This window comes from Elephantulus edwardii, unplaced genomic scaffold (genome assembly GCF_000299155.1).
Source record: "Elephantulus edwardii isolate Elephantulus edwardi_28Jun2011 unplaced genomic scaffold, EleEdw1.0 scaffold00078, whole genome shotgun sequence".
NCBI classification, from domain to species: domain Eukaryota; kingdom Metazoa; phylum Chordata; class Mammalia; order Macroscelidea; family Macroscelididae; genus Elephantulus; species Elephantulus edwardii.
This window is the reverse complement of record NW_006399828.1, coordinates 14,241,606-14,251,573: the sequence shown is the minus strand read 5'-3', so window position 1 is coordinate 14,251,573 and position 9,968 is coordinate 14,241,606. Positions and strand designations below refer to the sequence as shown.

General features: G+C 38.6%; 1 protein-coding gene and 1 pseudogene across 1 annotated transcript; one reads left to right on the top strand and one right to left on the bottom strand.

Moving 5' to 3' along the window:
* Nucleotides 1-581: 581 nt before the first annotated feature.
* On the bottom strand, nucleotides 582-914 carry LOC102868792 (annotated as a pseudogene).
* Nucleotides 915-1,019: 105 nt separating this feature from the next.
* On the top strand, nucleotides 1,020-4,870 carry GLRX2 (glutaredoxin 2). Its single transcript, XM_006889521.1, has 3 exons — nucleotides 1,020-1,085; nucleotides 2,733-2,909; nucleotides 4,736-4,870. The coding sequence occupies exons 1-3, from the start codon at nucleotides 1,023-1,025 to the stop codon at nucleotides 4,868-4,870; spliced, it is 375 nt and encodes a 124-aa protein (XP_006889583.1). The 5' UTR covers nucleotides 1,020-1,022.
* The last annotated feature ends 5,098 nt before the right edge of the window (nucleotides 4,871-9,968 follow it).

Genomic DNA, 9,968 nt, shown 5'->3' with positions numbered 1-9,968 from the left:
AAAATTTCGGGAAGTACCATATGAACAGGTGCCCATGGTAATGAAGGAGCAAGTAGAAGCTGCATTGAAGACATTGGCAAAAAATAAGGCCCCAGGAAGCAGTGGGATACCAATTGGCTTGTTGCAATTAACAGCAACAATAGCAAAGTTGAAATAAAAATATTTGAGTCTTTGTATGCTTCCTGCTTCACAGAGTGTTTATGGAAATTTAGGCTGTTTTGTTAATGTTTTAGGAACTTTATTTTTAGCCAGTGGTTAATTTATATGGCAAATAAATATGGTACATAATTGAAATTAGTAGTCATAAATAAGAATGTGTTAGATTTTAAACAGAATAAATGTGTTTGTATAAATAATTAAAGTGTGTTGGAAATTTAGTTAGATAAGAACATAGGCTTTTTAAACTTTACTAAACAAATACTTGCTAAACATATTTTGTGCTGATAACAAAACTTTTTTCTGTTTCATAGGTTTGGACAGATAATTGTACTTAAAATATGCAAAAACCTAAGAACAATCAACTGGAGCTTAGGACATTTTTTTTTAACAAATCTGTGATTTTATTTGCTTTTCAGTTAAGTTTAAATCCTTGAGGGATACAGCATTACATGGATTCTGTGTCCAATGACCTTAGCAGGAAGGTTGCTCTGAAACTAGGCCCGAAGCATGCCACTGTTTCCATGGGCACAAGTTCCCTTTCCCCAGATTATTCTGGTTTTCTTGGGTTTGCCACCAGGAGTCACTGTATTATTTTTTGCTTTGTAAGCATAAGCATATCTCTTGCCTAAATAGGATTCCATTTCATCTCGGGCATAAACGCCTTCAATTTTAAGAAGAGCTGTGTGCTCCCTTTGGTTCCGTAGACCTCGTTTATAGCCAGCAAAAGTGGCTTTGCACCAAAGCCTCCCAGCCATCTTTGTGGTTTAGAAGTCCTGCTTCCAGGAGGCCTTCACGGCCTCCAAATGGCCAACATTGTGCTTAATGCTTACTAAAAAGCACTATCCTTTTTAATTTCCTTTAGGATGGGAAGTAACACATCATCACCTTGGGGGAAATCAGCATCTACACCTGTAAACCAGATCCAGGTAAGTGCTGTGGGAGACAAGGAGAAAAATTGCTTTGGGGAAAAAATTGTGTCTTTTGTAATCAGTACATTTATTCAGTTCCCAAATTTATCATCTCCATAGTTCAGTGAATGAATTACTAGTGTAGCATACTTTTTAAAAAATCTCCTTTGAAATAATTTATACAAAACACCATCAGTCATTTTGGTAATCAAAAATCTATAAACTCTTCTGGAGTCCCTTGATGGAGTCTTGTCTTTGTAAGTCAAATGAAAGAACTTGACTATTCCTTTGATGATTCCTACTTCAAATCTTGTGTCATTTGACAGGCCTGGGAAAACTGAGAACTCACCGATATCTCTAACAACAATAAGTAACAGAGTCAGGAATCAAAATTCCAGGCCTCCTCTCTCCACCTAGCCAGAATGTCTGTACTCTTCACCATAAGAATCACCTAAGCTAAATAATTTTAAAGATAATTTCAAGTCATAGAACTATAGACTCAGAGATGAATTACAGAGAAAAGAATTAAGAATTGATGCCTTTGAGCTGTGGTGTTGAAGAAGAGTACTGACTGCCCTGGCCTGCCAAAAGAACAAATAGTTCTTGGAGAAAGTACAGCAGAATACACCTTGGAGGCAAAGATTCTAATGCTTTATCTCATATACTTCAGACAGGAGAGGCTATTCCTTGGAGAAGGGCATCATGCTTGGAAAGGTGGAGCCTCGGTGAAAGAGGTCAGACCCTCAAACAGATTGACACAGTGATTGCTACAATGGGCTCAGATGTTTCAGGAGTTGTAAGGATGGCACAGGATTCAGATCTCTTGTACATAATGTTGCCATGGGTCATACTTGACTCGAGAGCACCTAACAACAACTTCAAATCTATAGCTGACACCAGACAAACGGCCTTTGGACAGAGACACTATCTGATTATCTCCTGGACCCCCGCCACCCCCTCAACATCGAGTCTGACACATAATAAACTAAACCTATTGCCATCATTTTGATTCTAACTCATTGTAAGCAGAACTTCTCATAGAGTTTCTTGGCTATAAGTTTTATACAAAGGAACTCTGATTGTGTAGGGCATAACGTATTAGGCTATTTGAATCTGGCAGGCATTGGAAGAAGATAGGCAAAGATCTGTAGCCTTGGAAACCTGATAAAAGATCATTGTGAGTCACAGCTGAGGGTTTGAGTTTGGGTTCAATTTTGTAGAAGCAGAATGCTAAAAATTTCTTTCATGGCACTACAAGGTGAATCCCAACTAGCAACCTTTAAGTTAGTAGATGAACACCAAACTGTCAGCAGTGCTCAAAGAAATGCAAACCTATTATACCCAGTATGTAGTAAGTGCTCCATAAAGGCACCTTGGTGGGTTTTTTCCACCCCCTCTCTTTAATTGCACTACTCAGTTAATTGTGCCTCAGAAAATGTCTTCGTCTTTTTTGCTTTGCAATCTACAAGTCATACCCACTTTTTGCCTGTGGGAAAATATATCCTCAGTTCATTTGGATTGAGAAGTACAGATGATTAAGGCTTCTGTTTGAACTCTGTACCTTCAGACTTTCAAGAATATACCCATCTACTTGATCATGCTGTTTCTTTTCAGAAGGTAGTGCCTGTAATGAAAGTGATTTTCTTGCTTGTCCATTCATTTCAGGAAACAATTTCAGATAATTGTGTGGTGATTTTCTCAAAAACATCTTGTTCTTATTGTAAAATGGCAAAAAAGCTCTTCCATGACATAAACATTAACTATAAGGCAGTGGAATTGGACATGATAGAATATGGAAACCAGTTTCAAGATGCTCTTTTCAAAATGACGGGTGAAAGAACTGTAAGTATATTCTCTGTGATGTGGATTCCCCTGAAATAGGTGGACATGGGTCATTCAGAATTAAGACCTGCATATTAGGAAGTATGAGGTGAACAATCTGTAAGGAGTTTATATTTATAGCAAAACACTAGATCTTGAAAAAAATGAGTAGAAAAGAGCAGAGCTAATGAATTATAGAGTTTTACTATGTGTTGGGGAAGAGGTGTTGGGAGGAATAGCTAATGGTAGTATCATGAACTCTAGTCTATGATTTTTAAGGTCCTCTTAGAATTTTTATCAAGACACAAATATTCTTTCTTCTTTCAGTTGGAGAGTACAGACCAGGGACCATCTTCAGTTACTGTGCTTATAAGAATATTTTAATACTCCATTTTTCTTAACCCTCCATATTTTTTACTTTTTTTATATTTGTAGATATTTCCATAATGTGAATTCTCAGAAACATACAGTTAAGCTATTTCTCTTCTTGTTTATATGTGTATGGAGGAAGTTTACAGTTCACTTTTCCCCAATGAAAACATAAGAAAGAGTCATATAAACACAAATAGAGGATATTATTTTACCTATTACAGCATAGGTTCCTGCAATTCACAAATGGTTAAGGACGCGACTGTTAACCAAACATGTTGACAGACTCCAACCAGAGCACCATGGAAGGCAGGCCTGGCAATCTTCCAAAAGATCATAGCCTTTAAAACCCTGTGGAGCAGGTTTCTGAACAAGTGAAGTTGGCATAACTTAGAATCAACTCAGTAGCAACTAACAACAATGCTGTTATGGAGTATAGTGGTTAGGAGCAGGGACTTTAGAGTCCTGGATCCAAATCTACTTATTCATCACTGTGATCTTGACCAAGTTCCTGTTCCTCAGTTTCCTCTAAAGTATGGTCCAAAATAGTACCTACCTCAAGGATTTTAAAGGTTTAAAGAAGTTATTTATGCAAGATTTTATTATTGTGCCCAGCTCATAAACGTTCTCAGTCTGGAACCCTTATTCACTGTTTTTGGGAGTGTAAAATGGTACAACCACTGTAGAAAGTGGTGTGGTGCTTTCTCAAAAAGTTGCAAATAGAGATACCCTTTGACCCAGCAATTCTAATACTGGGAATATACCCCAAAGAGACCATAACCGACATCCAAGCAGATACATGCACATCCATGTTTATCATGGCTTTGTTCACAATGGCAAGGAGTTGGAAACAACTTAAGTGTCCATAAACAAACGAATGGATAGAGAAGCTGTGGTATATTCACACAATGGAATACTACACTGCACTGATAAACAAGGAACTCATGCAATATTATTCAAAATGGGTGACCCTCGAGGACATTATGCTGAGTGAAAGATCTCAGTCACAAAAGGACAAACACTATATGGTGCCACTTTTGTAGATTGAGGCTGACATCAGGGTGGGGGTAAGACTGAGAAAAACTGGATAAATTATGTTTACTGCATTGAAGCTGATGAGAGAGAGAATAGTTTAAAAGTAATCTATTTTAGGGCATTATGATTATCATAAGAGTCCGGAATGAGGGTTGCAGAGAGGAGTATATTTAGGGTGGGGGTGGGGGTGAGGGTATGCGGGGGAATTGTGTACCTTTCCTTTTGCTTTTCAAGGAGAGGAGTGAACCTGGGGTGGGGGTAGGGTGGGCGGGGAGAAAAGTGCAACAATGAATGAATGGAAGTCCAAAATCTCTTTAGATGTTCATTGAAATTAATAAAAAAAAAAGTTCTCAGTCTGTGAATATCTATTATTACTATAATATGAAGTAGTCTTTTATATAGGACACTAGAGTGAGACATAATCTATTGTTGTTTTTCAACAGGTTCCAAGAATATTTGTCAATGGAACTTTTATTGGAGGTGCAACTGATACTCATAGACTTCACCAAGAAGGGAAATTACTTCCCCTAGTTCATCAGTGTTATTTAAAAAAAAGTAAGAGTAAAGAATTTCAGTAATGTGGGGCTCACAAATTTGCTCATAAAATATGTTGAAGTAATAATACCTGATAATGCTTTTTAAATATATGAAGATTTTTTCCCCAAAGATGTTTTAAATATATGAATTATCTCCACAAACAACATGGATGTAACTGAATAATGAACAATAAATTGCTAAAGCAACATCATCCTGTTTACCAATTGTTGAGCAAATGAGGTGATATTTAAGACTGAAAACAGGGTGATGTTAATTAGAAAATTGGTATTATTAATTTATATGTGTGAATTTTACAATCAGGAGCTAAGTGGCAGGTGAGGATTTGGATTTCCTTGCTTCAATAGTATACTTAAACTATTGTTGTTGTATACTGTCAAGCCAGAATTGACTCATAGCTAATCCCCTAGTAGGTTTCAGAGGCAGCTTGTTGGCTTGAACCAAATACTGTGTGATGGGTAGCACAATTTCTTACCACTAGGCTACCAGAGTTCCCTATGCCTAAGCTAAGAAGGGATATTTTTTAGCATTTTGTGACAAGTCTTCATGTTTTATATTCCAAGTAATAGAATTTTATTAAATTGGTCAAAGAGTGAAAACTATTTTAGAGAAATAAAATTAATCCTTTAATGACTTCAGTGTTCCAGGAAACTGTACCTATGTGCAGAAATTAAAAGGAGACATATTTCAGTACTATATGAAGATAAACTTATGAAATAGATCAGTGTGCATGTTGTGTTGTAAAATCTTTGTTAGAGAATGCTCAAGATTGTCAAGTTAGTTCTGACACATAGCCACCCTCTGTCAGGATTCTGAGGCTGTAAATTGCAACATGGACAGAGTGCCTGTCTTTCTTCCTGCTGGAGTCACTGGTAGATTCAAACAGCAGGAAATGCACCACTTTTGGTTACAAGTACAACTTGCTATTTATTAGACCACCAGGGCTCCCTTTATTAGAGAATGTTGTCATTGTTGTTGTTGTTGATTGCCATTGAGTCGAACACAACTCATAACGACCCAATGAACAAAAGGCCTAAAGCCTTTTTATAACTATCGTCATTTATCAGAGTTCATAGAGTTTCCAGAGGCATGTTGTTTAGGAAGTGGATACCATTCCTGCCTCCAAACTGGTAAAGCCTACAGCATGCGGTATTCCCACATGGTCTCCCATCTAAGTACTAACCAGGACCGACCCTGCTTAGCTTCCAAGATCAGATGAGATCAGGTGCATTAAAGGTGGAGAACAATAAAAGGTGTAATTGGGTGTCATCATTGTCAGTTGTATTAGCTATCAAGATGTATGAGCACTAACCAAGTGTTGCTGACAAGTCCTTGACTGGGACAAAACCATCTTTATGAACTGTTCCCTTAGATGCAAAGTAGGGGAATGAGTCATTGGTTCTTGATTATGCTGAGACCTTGAATAATTAAAAAATAAGGATAGAAACTATCACCAAAAAACTCAAAAGTCCAGACAAGGTAATATATCAATCACTTACAAGTTCTGGAGGCCTAGTGGATAAAAAATTGCACTGACAACCCAAAGGAAGGTGATTCAAATCTACCAGCTGCTCTAGGGATAAAGATGAGCAGTCTCTGGCAGTATACAACCCCTGAAAACTCTGGAGGGTCAGTTATGTGACCCAATGGCACATAATAACAACTGCATGGTTCTGTTAAATAAAAAAGAAGAAAATAACATCCTGTACTGTTTGCCTCTTGGTGTTCTGGACATGATGTAAAAACTCGAAATTCTTTGCTGTTGAGCTGACCTTCCGGCAAGTTTTCAGAGGCTGTAAATTGCACGGGAAGAGATTGCCCATCTTTCTCACTCTGAGCAACTGGTGCATTTGAATTTTCCACTTTTGGGTTGGTAGCACAACATCGTACCACTAGGCTGCCAGAGCTCCGAGAACATTATATTCAGTGACTGATAAAAAGTGTAAGGTTCTGCACTGTTTAAAAAAAAAAGTATTTATTCAAGCAAGATTCTTGACAAATTCTAAGGAGTGAACTCTGCTTAAGTGCTCAGCTGCTTTCTGAAAGACTGATGATTCCAAACCCACTTAAACTCCATGGGGGAAGGACCTAGTGATCTGCTCCTTCAAAGATTGCAGTTTAGACAGTCCTACAGGCATACTTTGGACATGTTGTAAGGAGGGACAGGTCCTTGGAGAGGGACATCATGCTTGGGAGGGTGGAGGGACAGCGCAGGAGGGGAAGAACCTCTGTGAGGTGGATTGATTCAGTGACTGGGATAATCGGGTTGGGTGTGTCAGAGGCAGTGCGATTGGCACGGGATAGAGCAGGGTTTAGGGCTGTTGTACATAGGGTCGCTATGAGTCGCAAACGACTCGACAGCACACAACAACAACAACAGGCATCACTGAGTTAAAATCAACTTGATAATTACTAACAGGATATGAAAGAAAGCACTAAAACTTGATCTCTTTTAAGACCATGTTAAGTATGTTAAACATGCCATATTAAGTATGGCAAATATATTTCATCAAAAATAAAAGTACTTCAAACGCCATCAAAGGGACTTCTGGTGGCCTAGTAGTAAGGAGCTGAGCTGCCAGTTCACCAGTCTCCATGGGAGAAAGATGAGTAATCAACTCCTGTGCAGTTTACTGTCTCTGAAAACCCACTGGAGGGTCATCTATGAGTTGGTTCCAATTTGATGGCACATAACACCACAGCTATGTCATTGTCAGTGCTTTTAAGTCAGAACAAACTCATGCCTGAACCTCGAGTGGGTTTTTGGTGGTCATAAATCTTACATTAGGAAATGGTCCATCTCTCCTCTGAAGAGCCACTGCTGGATTTGAGTTGTAGCCTTTTGGCTCTCAGCTCAGCTCTCTATGAACTGTGCCATTAGAGCTCATATAAAATCTTAGACAGTTTTATTTCTTAAATAGATGGTTAATTTGTTGGGGAAAATGGAAAAAGCCTTCACAGGACAATAAAAGAATGACAGAAACAATGATGTAGGCAGACAATTGCTGTGTTGGCATGCCAGTCTTGGATTGAGCTTTTTAGTTTTACTTTTTTATGCAGGAGTCTAGTTATGAGGTAAGAGGGAGGAGGGAAAGATTTGGAAAGTGGCCCACTAGGCTAACATGAAGCTTCTAAATCTTCAGTGGAAATGAATTAGGTGAAAACCAAACTCCTCCAAAAAGGAAATGGGATAGAAAATTTTCAGTCTTTAACCTGAGTAAAAGGGCAAAAAGCCCTCCGAGTGTTCATAATAAAAAGCAAGCCCTCATGTATTCTAGGACCTGAATTACACTGTTAGGTCTGAAATGAAAAATTTATTTTCATGTTGAACCAAGTTGACAATAACCCTAGAACTCTTGTAGAAACAAATCTCTAGAAGAATGCCCTTTTAGCCCAGCCTCAAGGAATTCTTAGATAGCATTCTAATACACTGACCTCTAAAAGAGAAAAGAAACATGGGAAAGCTATTCATGGATTTAAGCCACCAGAAAGTCACCACCTTTGGGTGCCCATTTAATATTAGACAAATATTTGAGCAATTTTAACCTTAGATTTTCTTGAGTTATTTTGGTAAAAATTTTTAAGCCTAGTTTCTTCACCTATGAAAAAATGGTTTGCTATGTCATTACAATTTGACTCTTTAAAAGAAGTCCATTGCTGCGGCTGTTGTTATGTGCCATTAAGTTGACTACAACTCTTAGCAACCCTATGAACAATGGCTTTGAATCTTGCTCGATCCGAACCACCCTCACCATCTCAGACATACCTTACCGCATTGCCACAGTCACTGTGTCAGTTGATCTTATCCAGGGTCTTCATCATTTGCGCTGACATTCTACCCTTTCAAGCATATTGTCCTTCTTCAAGGACTAGTCCTGCCTGGTGACCTGCCCAAAGCATGTGAGAAGGAGCTCCAAAATCCTTACCTCCAAGAAGCAACCAAGTTTCACTCTCTCTAGGACAGAACTGTTTGTTCTCTTGGCAGTCATGTTTCTTTCAGTACTGCTCAGCACCACAACTCAAAGGAATTGATTCTTCTTTTAGCAGCCTTGTTCATTGTCTTGTTCTTATAGTCCCCATTTCTGGAAACTGATGATTGGATTTCTGAGGGTATAAATCTTACCAGGAGGTGGTGATTTTAGGTGCTGTGAGTCCACCATGATTAATAGCGACCCTGTAAAGAGCAGACCTGAACCATGCCCTGTCCTGCTCCGTCCTCACCATCACTAATCTACTCGAGCCCATTGCTCCAACCATTGTGGCAATCCTTCTCACTGAAAGGATTCCTCTTCTTCACAAACCCTCCACCCTCTAAGCATGATATTGCTATCCAATGTCTGATCTCCCCTATTAGCATGCCCAAAGTCTGTGACACCGAGTTTTCATCATCCTTCCCTCTAAGGGGCACCTTTGCTGCATCTTCTCCAAAGCATATTTGTTTGCTCTTTTGACAGTCCATGCAATATTAAGTACTCTTCTCCAACACCACAGCTCAAAGACATCAATTATCGTTAGTCATTGCCGACTTTCAGATGCAAAAGACCATGGCTTGATTTAGACTTACCTTAGTCTTCAAACTGACATTGCTGTTCTTCAGTACCTTGAAGAGGTCCCTGATAGAAGACGTCCCCAACCCAATATGTCTTTTGATTTCTTGACTGCTGTTTCAAAGGATGTTGATTGTGAATCCAAGAAAGAGGAAACCATTAACCACTTTGATCTTCTTTCTATCTATCATGATGTCAATAGGCCCAGTGGTAAGGATTTTTGTTTTCTTTCTTTCTTTTTAAAACAAAAACAAACAAACAAACAACTTTAACGAAAGTTTACGGAGACTTTGGATTTCCATTCATACATCGTTGCACACTTTCTTTTCTTCCCAACCCACCCCTTCTCTCAGTTTGCTCTATTCCTTGAAGAGAAAGAAAAAAAAATCTTTCATTGTTATACAATACCTCTCCCGCAAGTCCACTTTACTATGCAGCTCTTATTCTGGACTCTTGTCATAAAAATAATACCTAATCATAATTCTGAAGATTGCACTGGAGCGTAGAGAAGCCAAAGCACAAGGAAGAATTCAAGATACTAAAGAGCTGAACAGAAGATTCCAAAAGGCTGCTC

Bases quoted from the DNA above. Each gene is read 5' to 3' on its own strand.
- GLRX2 (XM_006889521.1), top strand. From the start codon at position 1,023: ATGGGAAGTAACACATCATCACCTTGGGGGAAATCAGCATCTACACCT. The intron at 1,086-2,732 runs GTAAGTGCTGTG...CATTCATTTCAG, and splicing joins CACCTGTAAACCAGATCCAG to GAAACAATTTCAGATAATTG. The intron at 2,910-4,735 runs GTAAGTATATTC...GTTTTTCAACAG, and splicing joins AAATGACGGGTGAAAGAACT to GTTCCAAGAATATTTGTCAA.